Genomic DNA, 14631 nt, shown 5'->3' on the forward strand with positions numbered 1-14631 from the left:
TGAGATCGCCCATTATAATACAAGGCTTTGGGAGCTGGTCATAGAGTGTTTGAAGTTCATTTTGCTGAAGAGAATAAGATGGAGGAATGTAAAGAGAGCATAATGTAATAACAATGTGCATAGTGATACGAACAGTCACAGCTTGAAGAGGTGTTTTGAGAGAAACAGGACTGTGAATTATGCCTTGTTTGACCAATATTGAACTACCCCCGGTGGCCTTAGCCTTCGTAGGTGAAAGGAAATGATACGAATCATATTGTCTGATTTTCAGCTGATCTGCACTTTTTAAATATGTTTCCTGTAAACAAAATGCCGATGGTTTCAGATCTTGTGATAACAATTGCAAATCACTGAAATTGTTCCAAAGTCCTCTGCAGTTCCACTGGATTACTGGTTGATAACCGTTCATGGTGGTTTAACTGGTGAACGAGATGATCGCGTACTCCCATGAGCAGAGACTGGAGGGCTCACCTCCATGTCCAAAGGTTCAAATCGGTTTTGAACCGAAGCAGGGGCTGAGGGAGAAGAATGCACTTCCAAGTTTTGTATGGCCCTAGCCTTTCTTCTCATTTGTTTCTTTTCTGTCTTCGACAATTGTAAGGGAGTTTCTCTTGTAACATTGTCTGATTCTGAGTGTTGTGTCAGTTGGACATCTGTTTGTGTTTCGGTTACTGATGCTTCAGAAGAAACTTGTTCCAGAATGATCTGATCATCATTCACCCAACTGATCGACGTTTGGCATTGAGTAGAAACTCTGGAAGGTTTGACAACAGGTAGAGGAGGAGAGGAAACTACAGCTGAGTAAGTAATAGTCTGAGATGAAACAGAAACTAACCGTTTTGCTTCGTGATAAGAAACATTGTTTGTATGTTTAATTTTCAGTATTTTGGATTCTCGTTCAAAGACAGGGCAAGATTTAGATGAGGCTGCATGTTCCCCGCCACAGTTGACACAACTGTATGATTCATTTGTGCATTCAGAACTTTCATGAGTGCCACCGCAACGGTAGCAAACAGAACTCTTTGCATGACAAGACTTTGCACCATGCCCAAACCTTTGACATTTGTGAGTGAGTGAGTTAATACTTAACGTCACATCGGCAATATCTCAGCCATATCGTGACGAGAACATTCAACAATGAAAAAGAGCATATATACATCATAAAAACCCGTCAACGAAGGACAGTAAAACAACTAGAATATCACAATTTCAATTAAAACTAGCATGGAAAGTTAAACCTAATAGCACTATTTAGACAATACAATATAAAAACAGACTATAGACTATCAGACTATCACAATTTCAAATAAAACTAGCATGGAAAGTTAAAAATAATATCACTATTCGGACAACACAATATAGAATCAGGCTATAGATTGCCAACAACAGAAGGTAGATCACCACACTAGGAACCATGGGGACTTACCGTACCTTTGCTACCTACATGGACCCTAGTTGGATTTACACCATCCCTTCAGCTGCTGGCGATTGTTCGAAAAGTTAGCCGAAATTAAAATCACATGAATACTACGATTAAAATCCTGGTAGACTTAAATTTACTGTGAATGTTTGTGGACTTACGTACCCTCTCAGGAGGACAATAATTTTACAATACTTCAACCCCCTTTGAGGGTACAACCACTAACAATTCAAGTTACTAATCCAAACTACCAATCATTAAAATACATCTATTTACACAACATAACATTCAAAATTCCACCAAAAAATCAATCTCTTTTAAAAAACCAATAATTAAATATGAATTAACGGTAGTAAAAAGATCCGTCATTGTTTTAACTGTAAAATACTTATCCCTTGTGATGGAGAATTCAACACAGTCAAGCAGGATATGCTTGACCGTGGTTCTCTCATCACAAGGGATACAAAACGGAGGATCCTCACCTTTCAAAAGGTGCACATGAGTATATCTAGTATGGCCAATACGACATCGTCTTAAAATAACTTCTTCAAATCTGGACTGACAACCCAAGTAAGTGTAACCAATATACGGTTTTATTTCAGGTAATTTATTTATACCTACTTGGGTGTCCCACTTCTTCTGCATCAGATCACGAATGTAACTTCTAATGCTAGCTTTATAATCAGAGTATGGAATAAGAAGTGGTGTCACAGATTTGTTGAGTGCTGCCTTGGCAGCAAGATCGGCCATTGCGTTACCGGAAATACATACGTGGCTGGGTAACCAACAAAAGACGATGTCGTATTGGCCAGTAGCAAGATTATTATACAATTCAATAATTTCAATTAAAAGTGGATGTTTACAAGAGATATTTTTAATAGCCTGAAGGCAAGAAAGAGAGTCTGAATAGATTATATATTGTTTACGTTTAGGGTGTCTTTGAACATATTTAAGAGCTGTTAGTATGGCGTTAGCTTCTGCTGTAAAAATAGAATCTGATAATCGAGAAGATATTGTTCTGGATCCAATGACAGTGGCACAAGCCACAGCGCCACCGTCCTTGGACCCATCTGTAAATAAGGATTTATAATTGCTATATTTATGTTTCAGTTGATTATATTCTTGTTTATACTGTAATTCATTCGTTTCTGATTTTTTAAAAGTCGTTAATGTTAGGTCAACTTGTGGCCTAACCAACTGCCAAGGAGGAGAAGAAAGAAGACGGGAAGGAGCTATGTTTTCCAGCTCAATGCTGGCAGCAGAAATAAGTGGTTTTATTCTTAAACCAAGAGAACAAGAGAAGATTTCTTATTGTATAAATCCTCATACAGAGGATTGAAGACACAGTTATATGCAGTGTTTGACTCATTTGAATATAGTTTTGTTACATACTGTAAAGCTAATTTTATACGTCGTTGCTCAAGAGATGGCTCATCAGCCTCGACATACAGGCTGTCAACAGGTGAAGTTCTAAAGGAGCCAAGACAAAGTCTTAGACCTTGATGATGGACTGAATCTAATAGTTTTAAGTTGCTTTTGCAGGCTCCACCATAGACAATGGAGCCATAGTCAAGTTTTGAACGCACGAGAGATCGATATAGATGGAGAAGGGTAGCTTGATCCCCTCCCCATTTAGAATTTGAAACCACTTTCAACAAGTCAAGTGCTTTCAGGCATTTAGTTTTAAGTGATTTAATATGTGGTAAAAACGTTAAATGTGAATCAAAGATAAGGCCCAAGAACTTGGCTTCCTTCACAACTTTAATGGCCGTCCCATCTAGAGATAGTTCAGGGTCTTTATGTGGTTTGTACTTCGACAAAAATGTATGCAGTTAGTCTTCGATTTAGAAAATTTAAAGCTGTTTTGAAGACACCATTTATCAATCTTGTTTAAACATAACTGCAATTGCCGTTCAATGGTATTCATATTTTTCCCACGACAAGAAATATTAAAATCATCCACAAATAACGATCCATCAATTGAATCGTTTAAAACTTTAGATAAACTGTTGATCTTGATGCTAAAAAGAGTGACAGACATAATACTGCCTTGTGGAACACCCTGATCCTGATTGTAATGATCAGACAGGGTAGAACCCACACGGACCTGGAATTGTCTGTCATTTAAAAAGTTGGCAATAAATTGAGACAAGAGACCTCGCAAGCCAAAGTCATGTAAATCTCTCAAAATGCCATATTTCCAGGTTGTGTCATTTGCTTTTTCAAGATTAAAAAAGACAGACACAGCGTGTTGTTTATTAATTAGTGCGTTTTTAACAAATGATTCCAGTCGCACTAAGTGATCGACAGTACTTCTGTTTTTACGGAAACCACACTGTATATCTGTCATGAGATTATTTGTTTCCAAGTACCAAACAAGTCGATTATTTATCATGCGTTCCATGGTCTTACAAACACAGCTAGTTAATGAAATCGGACGATAATTGGATACATCAGTATGATCACGTCCAGGTTTAGGTATTGGTACTACTATAGCATCACGCCATGAAGAAGGAAATTTCCCGGAAGTCCAAATATCATCAAAAATTGACACGAGCGTCTCTAAACAGGATTCTGGTAAGTGTTTCAAGAGCTGATAATGGATGTTATCAGCTCCAGTAGCAGTGTCATGAGCTTGTTCAAGAGCAGTATGGAGTTCATGAATAGAAAAAGTTTCATTATAATCTTCCCCATTATCAGAATTGAATTAATAGTTTTCTTTTCTTGTTGTCTTTGATATTGCTGAAATTTAGGTATATAATTCGAAGAGGAAGAATGTTTACCGAGAGTTTCGCCCAGTTTATTCGCAATATCTGACTTATCAGTAAGCAATTGATCTACATGTTTAAGATGATGGACAGTAGATTTAGTACCTTTACCTTTGATTTTCTGGACCATGTTCCATACCTTGGACATGAGTGTCCGAGAATTTATTTTAGATACATAATTTTGCCAAGATTGGCGTTTGCTCTGTTTGAAAGTACGCCGTGCTTTAGCATTTAAATTTTAAATTTATTTAAATTATGCACCATAGGATGGCGACGGAAATAATGTTCTGCTTTTTTCCTTGCCTTGCCTTGCCTAGCTTGTTTGCATTCATCGCTGAACCATGGTTTTCGAATATGCTAGTGTTCAAGGTCTTGTGAGCAGAGACCGTGACCGGAATGCCCACGAAAGATTTCATGTTCATCAGGTTCGTTGCTTGTTGCTTTTTCCCGCATTCGACTAGCAGGGCACCTGAACGCAAGCGTCTAATGTTTTTCACCTCCCCAGCAATACCTTGAATACCCTTGTATACAGCAAAGGGATTCAACTTTAACGGTGTCTTGTCCGGAGTCTCAGTAACAACGAAACGCGGCCAATATTCAATTGATGCAGACGGTCTATGGTCAGTATCAACAGGGTCAATATCAAGTGGACGTTTTGTTTTTTGGGTTGGGGTTTCATACGCCATAGTTAGTGTAATCCGAGCTCCCCATCCACCACGGAGTATCACAAGCGGGCCTCCAAGGATACCCGGATGATATACTCCAGTAGAAGAATTACAAAGAATTAATCTACCAGATTGGCCCATGAGCCACCGCCTTCTGGGCATAAGACTCTAGGCAAAATTCAGAACAACATATTTCAAAATAAAAAATGTTTTAGATAATAAAGCCAAGTCCAAAGTTACAACAGTTCTAAATGATATATGTGCATTAATAAATGTAATAATACTACATGCACAGGGCTTGGCATAACCAGTCGATTGGTCGAACCGGGCCCATTCGACCACCCGTCTAGACGAAGTCAGGGCCAAAGTGGTGTATTGAGCAACAAGAACACGGTTGCAAGCTCCTATTGCCCTCAACCACCAGGATCCCTTCCTCCGCCGACACAGGGCCGCAACCCACGGCAAACAGGTTGGTGGACCAAATATCCCCCCCGGGTCCACTACCGGAGTGTCGGCGAGTTCTTGGCGTTACCCAGCACCCACCACGAGGAGGTGGCTCGCCACGGGTGCCCCTAGTGGCTTAAACGTTCGCTCGTCACACTGAAGTCCCGGATTTAATTCCCCAACACGGGTGCAGTTCCTGTTGTAAATAGGTTGTGTAGGTTTTCCGTTGAGATACAAGATGTATTTGTCAAAGACACTCCGTAATCTATGGGAAGTATAACATGAATAAGTAATAGTCAACAAGAACACATCAGTTCCCCAAGAGACAGTGGTGGAGAACAGCAACGTGTGTCGCATCAGCCTTTTACTAATCTTTCATACCGCGCTTGTATTTAACTACGTACACGCACATTGAACACCGTTAATTTATGTCTTTAGTTCCTTTAAGACAGTTGGGAGTTGTCAGTAGGAATTCTCTGTAGCATTATGGCAGTCTTCTCTTCCACCACGATCTGTCTCCTGTCTGTCATATGTTTAGAAGGTGAGTTATTACTTTTTGGGTTTCTTACATACGATCCTGAGTACGATATTAATGGGATAAACTTTATCTGTATTTCGTACATGGATGGACAGTGTGTAGCAGGGCGAACAAGCGGAAGGAATCTTTCTGATACCTGATGTTTTGTTTCGAGATGTGATTTTTATACATCAGAACGGACAAAGAAGACAAAAGGCTTTACAGATGGTCCACAACTTGAAGGAACCGGTTTCAACCGAAGGCATATACTATTTTAATACATTCCCTACTTGTTTACTGAAATATATATCATGATTTGAGAAACAGAGATGTATCGTGTGATTGTGGGCATTCTATATCACTCTTTATCAATATCATTAATTTGAAAAGTAGTTGTGTGCCATGGACAGGGCACATCCATGTTTTCTGCTAAATGTCGGTATATCACATTTAATAAAATAACCGTACATATGTTTACATTATAGGACTTATCATCTACATTTACAGTGTGCAAAGTGCGAAGTTTTAACTTGGCTTTGAAGAAACCAGCATGGATGAGCAGGTCCGAAGAGATACCGGCTAATGGTGTCGCGGCTAATGGTGTTGACGGCAGTCATGACCCTGATTATTTTAGGGGTGACTGCAGTCACACTAAAATTGGCGACATGTCGCCCTGGTTCGTTGTTGATCTGCTGGGACAGTACACCATCCACAACGTCACCATCTACAACAGAGGAGACTGTTGCGGTAGGTTACACGTTTTATTTGTCCATTGCTCCTATCTTTTCAACCCTCATTCAGAATCCCATCATTGATTTAAATTATTTCTCACTGTATACTCACTACCAACGACCCGACAGTTTGAATTAGAATAGTGAGTAAATGTGCCGTCTGATATGTGCTTTGTCGCTTTAGCCCCTGCTCGTCGTAGTATAACGTTAAAGCGGAGGGCTACATGTTTGAATTCTTCTTGCTACTACCCCGAACCTCCACTCTGAGGAACCTCTGTCAGTTTAGTTCATTGTTATAAACAGGACGGGTTTATGTATCGAAGAATCTACACAGTGTTACGGTTAAAAAGGTTTGATATTTTCAATGATACTTTATATTGAGCAAACAAAGGCAAAACTATACAGATTCACAGGAGATGTTTCATGTACAATACAACTGAGTCAGCTCAAAAGTAATGGGTCACTAATATAATGTCAACCCACCGAAGTCTTGATGTGATAGTGAGAGACAGTTATACAGAATGTAACACAGCGAGTGGCCAGGCAGCGGTTATGTAGATCAAGCGTGGACGGACACTGGCAGGTTAATTTACTCCAGTTAATCTGTGTATCTGTCCGTGCTGACAACACGGCAACTCAAGAGGGGGTAGCTCTAAAGCACTTCCTGAAAGCCTGCTGCCAAAATACAGAAAGTAGTGATCATCTATGATTCGATTCATTTATGGCCCAATAATACTTATTACTTAATTAATAATGCAGTTTACCGAAAATACAACAGTTTGACAAGTTCAACACTTGTTTTGCCAATCGACACAGCCAGTTGTAAACGAGAAGTCTGCAACAGGAAATTAACGTTTCAAATAAATTCGAAGCCCGATTAGTCATTTGATGAATTAGGTCTAAGAGTAACATTGTATGTGGTATATTTCAAGGTACAACGTGCTGTTTTGATATTTGCACTGTATACAGTGGAAGCTGTGTAGTCCGACATCTGAATTATCCGAAAATCTAGTTTAATTTAAACTCCAGATCAAGATTCTGTCATATTGTCCATTCGCGCCTAAGCCTCGGTTTCAGCGATTTAAACGCACACAAATATCAAATATCAAAGATTTCTATCTTGAAATCCGTCTTGTTTTTGTGGCTGCTCTTACGAAGATCCAATTCACTATTTCTTTTCGCACATTAATGCAACTGGCATAAGACATAAAATGCACTTCTATATGTTGAAGGATGTGATATCAAATCAATTTCCACGTGTTCCATATTGTGGGATATTGTTTTGACAGCTGATGTGCTGATGTGTTCGGAAAAGTCGAAAATGGTTGGTTCTTTCCTGTGTGCAATGTTTGTTTGTTGTTTTCCCGCACACGTGGAAATTGACCAGTGAGAGCCGTTTTGTGTTTCCGAGTCATTCAGAGATTACGGACACTGTCCATGTTTACCGAAGAGAGGCCAGGCGTTTGTTCAAAGAATGAGAGTAGTGCAAATGCGAGGGGACAGCGTTCAAATATGACAAGCAGGTATAAAAATTTAACACTGTGGGCATGGAGGTAAACGATTGACCTGCAAGTTCAACACATTTTTGGGGTGAAAACCTTAAGGTTTAATTGAACCGCACGTTAAAATATTCGGGCTGTGCAGTTTTCGATCAGACTTCTAGGATAGCGAGTGTCACCCCTTGTGTATTTTATGTAATGAGTGTAGTGGCAGAATTTCCTAAAAAATCCGGTGCTCCACCGATTTCGTTAAAACTTGAAACATAAGTACATTATAGCATCAAAAACATTATACGAATGCAAAAGTCTACATTTATAGTTTTGCAAATTATTGTCCAAACAGTGATTCGAACTAATTTGACAGTAAGCATGTGTCTAAGGGGATCGTTCTGCTGTCAGTTGTGAGACTCCAGTTGTGAGGCAGTGGAGTAGGTAATTAGCGAAGAAAACATACCACACTCTCCTATCTGATAGAATGGATTAATCATAGATAATAAGGATTTGGCTATGTAACTGAACCTTGTGAACAGAATAGAGATACAACAAATTGATACATATTAAAGCATTGAACAAAGTTATGAGTTAAGTGGTGAATAATCACATGTCATTAGATGAACTCATTTCCCAATAAGAGGATGTTTACAGAAATATTAATATTGAGCAAGACATTGTCTGGGGGCATTTAGTGCTGAACAGTGTAATATGATGTGGAGTTCATGACAAAAAGATTATGAATATCTGTTACGTCTTACAATTCCACTCCAACTCCCCGTTCCATTGGGCAACCTGTAGTTGGACGTTCTAAAAGTAGTTAACAACAATCTATAGCCATAACGTAATTGTAAGAAGTAACGTTTAAAAAGTGCATGCTTATACATTATATAGTAATAACAGCCTAAACTGATAAGTGAAACTGAACAGTGTTGGGTACTGATTGGTCAGCGAAATATATTACGATCCAGTATCATTTAGGATATGATACACCTAACACTAGTCTTGATAACGTTTAAAGAATATAAATTGTACATAACATTATAAACATAGTGTTTAATTTGCCATTACAATATAACATTTTAGTCTAATTTGATATAGTTCTTAATTTGACGGATATACTAATGGGATGTCTATCAAATCCTCCATAAATCATAAAAACTGAGTGCAACAACGCGCTTAAAAAGATATGTTTCAAGGCTGGACTTGAAAAGATCGAAAGATTACGCTGTTTTCACATGGTTTGTTTTCACATGGAGAGGTAGAGAGTTCCAGAGCACTGAAGAATCTTGAGAGAAGGAACGTCCTCCAAAGGCATCTTGATTCTTGTGATGTCGAGCTGTAAGTTGGTCGACATCACGAAGAGGGAGGGATGGGATGTGTGACTTGACAAGATTCTGCAGATTCTTTAGATTCTTTGGAGAGGAGTTGTGGAGAGATTTGTACGTGAGACACAGTATGTTAAAGTCAATATCTTGTGCCCCCCATGTTGCTCCCACGTTCATTGTAGTGCACAACATATGTGCACTGAACCATTAATAAATGCGTGTCAGAAAAGGGAGTTGTCATTAATGAGAGGACACCAGGGGGATCAGTGTCACAAACCAAAAGTAGACCTTGTGGATAATCAGCACATATTGACACAAATGAAAACAAAACCTTTTAGGCTACATACATTTATTATGATACAGCCTCCTTTTGGATTGTTCTTGAAGGGGAGGCACTCTTCACAAGAGAATAACAATCAATGTAACAATAAATATGCAATAGATTTCACATAGCAAGGCTAACAATTATAAAGAGTCCACACAAAGTCCATAAACACAGGAAAAGTGTTCACAAAGTCACCGAGTTTCCATAAGCACAAGGATAGAAACTGGTCCATAAACACAGAAACAGTTCACAGGCGTGTAGATGCACAAATGATATGTTGTCACCTTCCTGAATCACGGAAGCTACTACTTGATTTATAAAATCAGATGTAGGAGCAATTCCCCTTAAGCCTGAAATAAATAACAAAATACCTACTCGCTAGTCATGTGATAACCCAACAATATGCCATATCAGTACATCTAAGATAATAAACTTCTTTAAATAATGTCCATGACGTAACTCAAAACTTGTACGAGAAAGAACATTACAACAAAACAATTACTCTTACACCTTCACCATCAGTTGAGAAATTACTCATTTCACTTCCTTTAAAGAAACAAAACCATATTCACTAAAAGGCCTTCTCCTAAGGATTCCCCTTGACAGTGAAATTCAACTGTGATTAACTTAAAGTACTCTGACCTTAAATAGCAGTTGGAGAGCTAACTGCATGCTTTCCACAGGGATGAAAAGATGTGTTTGGGAGATATGTTCCCACCTTAAGGATGATAACCATCCTACCAAAATACATCCCAAACAACTTTCCTAAAAGGGCATGAAATGTGACAATCAGTTACTTTGTCAGTGTAAGGACTTTCTTGAATATTTTTGTCAAGAGTAGGATAAATAGGCTGTGTAGTCAACATCGTATTTACATGTATGTGCATTGTACTGACGAGAATAAATCCAATGATCTACATGTACATTGTCCCACGATATTCACCAAGAATATAATTATTAAGAAAGAATGTTATGATAAAAGCTAGCTGATATGTATGGTACAGTTTGACAAGTATTCAAGCAAGGAGACATTGAATTATCCAACACCTGCATAATCCGATGTCTTTCCCGGTCCCAGCTTCCAAAGTACATATTTAATCCTACCATTAAACATTCTTGAGGCCCATTTGGTATTTTGTTAGGATTGATGGGCTCTTGCGTAGAGTCATTTTTCAACTGGTTTTCAGTCGTGACTTTCAATCGGCAATGGGAAGCCGTGGCACGCACCTTAGTATTCGTTTCCAGTCAAATATGAAAAATGGTTTTCAAAATATACTACAAACACAAAGTATGAGAACCCCATAAAATTTGATAGTCATATACAGACTTAAACGTGGTGAAGTCACTTATACTCTCAGCAAGTACTAATCCAGCTTTTTGCGTGCTTAATGCGTACTCTAAGAAACGTGTCAGAACATGCAGTGAAGCAACTGATTGAATATGTTTGATTCAAAGGCCAAGTCTAGTGCATGTGGAAAAATAATTAAATTCACATGCAGTTTCTGGCAACGCTACCTTTACAGAAGCTGCAAACAGTATTGAAGCCTCACAACGTCTTAACCATGCCACAGAGCTGTGCCACTGCATAGTTACAGAATGGTGAATCTATAAGAAATGTTGCTCGCCTCTTCTGCTTTCTCTCTCTCTGTCATTCTGAGGAACAGATTCCAGATCACAAGCAGCATAGGACGTCTGTCTTCTACACGCACTACTGGCAAAGAAGAATAAGTTGGACCTGCGCAGAGATCGTGTTAACGATTTAGGCGGTGCACGGCAATGAGTAAACCCATTTGTTTGAGGAAGGTAGAGCAGATGTATGCTAGTGCACGCACAGTACATGTAATTTATCAGCGCGTAGGAGTTTGCTTATACAGATCACGCGCTTAACCCACAGTGCTACACTTGATAGCGGACACCCTGGGACGTCTTCGCACTCAATGACAAGAGCCAGTGGGCTGCACCCTTGTTTTTCGGCTCTGTTGGCAATGTTTCACAATCAGGAATGATTAAGCTTTGATTTTAAGACGGTTTTCGTCAACTACCTTGCATGACTACCACGCAGGGTCCTATGTAAGGTGCACCTTATCATTTCAGTTATGGTAATGTTTTTAGTAATGGATGGATAGTTGAATGTAATATAAATGGTTTGCACTGGCTGATTTTCATCAAATGGGTAGTTTTGGAATGTTTAGACCATGATTTATAATTGTAGACAATAAAAAGTTCATATAAGTGTGTCCCTAAATCAGTTCGGAAAGGTCAAAGGTCAGTTTTGTATAAAATGCATTTGATGACAAAACATAACTTTAAGTTGACAAAGTAATAAGAAAGTATTACCAACTGCCTCTTCAACAGTAACAGACCCATGCTATACGAAGCATCAATAATATCGAATATGTCGAAGTAACTGTTGGACTGATAGCGTGAACGCAGCACATTCATCCAGAGCTCTCACTTGAGTCTGAATTTACCTAAGTCATACCTTATTGCCATTTATGAAATTTGGAAACAGATGTGACTACTTATGAAGAATCTATCAGTGAATATTTGCTAACCAGAGTGGTTTAGAAATATGTTGACTTTAATCAACATGAGTGTGTGTGTGTGTTTTGTTATTGACTGTGACACCCATGGAGGGGAGAATCGCATCAATCAGTGGACAGTATGGAGAACAATACCATCCGGTCACAGGAGTTGCACCAAGTACAGCTTGATGACGTTACATGACCTCAACCCATCAAGAGTTGCAGCGACCATGGATACATCAGACACTGTTACATCACATCAGAAGCTTGGGAATAAGTGGAAAAAGTGCAACACGCAGGGGTAAAAGAGGTTTCTCTAGACAACAAGTGGGAGATTCAAGTAGTTGGCATGCTTCATGACTTAAGAAGTGTTCATAATCAAGTGCATCGTGTGAATTGGAATAATCCGAATACAATTCACCCGAAGCTGAAACAAAACTATCTCAAGGTTTGTCTTTGAAATTTATAGTCTGCAATTAATAACGTTTTTGATATATACGATTACCTACTTGAATCTGACAGTGATGCATTTTTTCTCACTGAAACATGGTTGCATGGTTATGGGGATGACGCAATATGTTCAGCTATGACACCTTATAGCTTTGCAATGAAGCACGTCCCAAGACAAAACCTATCAATTAAAGCGTGCAGATCAAGGATCTGTGCTTCGTTTGACAACGCAAATGGAAAAAAAAGGTCTGTTAAAGTGTCCTGCCTGTACATGCCTCCTCAGTCACAGCAAAACGAACTCACAAACAAACAGTTTATGAATGACTTTTAATCCTTGTGTTCAGATAATAACGAGTTGAAAGAAGTTGTTATTCTAGGAGATGTTTAATGTTCACTATGACACATTACATAAACCCCTTAGAAGAAAAGTGTCTCAAGTGTTAGAATCTGATTATCTGAAACAACTTACATCTCAATCAACACATCGTCCAGGCATTGTCATAGATTGGGTCGTATCAAGGGATGAGAGGCTCATTGGAAATATCCAAGTCGATGACACACAAATGTCGGATCATCATATGATCACATCTGATTTAGATGCAAAGAAACCTATCACAACCCGCAAAGAAATACAAGTAAAAAATTCAAAAACATGTAGATATATCACAGTTTTAGGATGACCAGCAAGGGTCAGAACTTTTATGTAATCCTCCTACTCAACTAGACCATCTAGTTGACATGTTCAACGGTGCTGTCTCTGGACTTCTACAGAAAGACTCAGAACGTCACTGGCGCAAGTCACGTCTGGAAATCCACGACTATTATATTCTACTCAGAATACACCCGTGAAGGTCCCGGGGTAGAAGAGGCCTTCAGCAACCCATGCTTGCCACAAAAGGCGACTCAGCTTGTCGTAAGAGGCGACTAACGATCGAGTGGTCAGGCTCGCTGACATGGTTGACACATGTCATCGGTTCCCAATTGCACAGATCGATACTCATGTTGTTGATCACTGGATTGTCTGGTCCAGACTCGATTATTTCCAGACCGCCGCCGTATAGCTTGAATATCGCTGAGTGCGGCGTAAAACTAAACTCACTCACCCACTCACTACTCAGAATTGACAGAAAAACAAAGGGGCATAATACGTCCTCGAGGAACTAATGTTGCAGCTGCAAATGACTTCGCTACCTATTACTTTCATGACAAAAGTTTATTCATTCTCATTACTCAATTCATTAATCATCAAAACCATGAACATGCATCACATGCTCCTTTGCTTTTGGCAAGTTGGAAAAAAGTTTATCACTTCAAACCGTTGAGTCACTGAAGCGTATGGCTTCACTTCGACGTGATGACCATGTGTTAAGGAATTTGCAAGAAAGTGAAATTTTGAGGAATGCAATAGTGAATGTTTCTCTGATGATACATCTATGTATCTGAAATGGGATTCCTATCTTTCGGCTCTAAAAAAACGTTAGCAAAACATCCACTCAAACCAATCCATTCGTCGTGCAAATGACGTTGGTGCCAAATCAGATTTTGCACGTGCAGCCCATCATGTGATCTTCGCATCGAGGTTCCCTTTTTAATTTGCACGTGTTTGCATTTGCTCAAGAATTGAAAAAAAACCCCACAGTTTTAACCGTACTTTAAATGCCACGATTGTCAAATGTGCCAAGTGAACGTGCTGTTGGCATATTGCAAGCAGGAAGATCAGTTATTGACGTCGCAAGAGCAGTTGGATGCAGTGTCGTACTGTGTATGACTTGCAAGGTCGTCTACAACAAACTGGCACCGCTTCTGATCGCCCTAGGTCGAATCGTCCATGTGTGACGTCACGATCAAAAGACCGTCAAATCGTCCCACGTCACCTACGCGACAGATTTCTGCCGGCTACACGAACCATGCCAGAGCTGAGATATTTAGAGGTCAACTGTCCCCACAGACCATTCGAAATCGGCTGCG

General features: G+C 39.3%; 1 protein-coding gene across 1 annotated transcript in view; it reads left to right on the forward strand.

Annotated features, from left to right (window-relative positions):
- Window positions 1-14631, forward strand: part of LOC137266224 (uncharacterized) — a 60207-nt gene that overhangs the window by 17784 nt on the left and 27792 nt on the right. Inside the window, exon 2 of the mRNA XM_067801722.1 lies at window positions 6322-6561. Coding sequence (XP_067657823.1) covers window positions 6322-6561 — 240 coding nt within the window. The remainder of the gene's footprint in view (window positions 1-6321; window positions 6562-14631) is intronic.

The sequence above is a fragment of the Haliotis asinina genome, chromosome 15 (genome assembly GCF_037392515.1).
Source record: "Haliotis asinina isolate JCU_RB_2024 chromosome 15, JCU_Hal_asi_v2, whole genome shotgun sequence".
NCBI lineage: Eukaryota > Metazoa > Mollusca > Gastropoda > Lepetellida > Haliotidae > Haliotis > Haliotis asinina.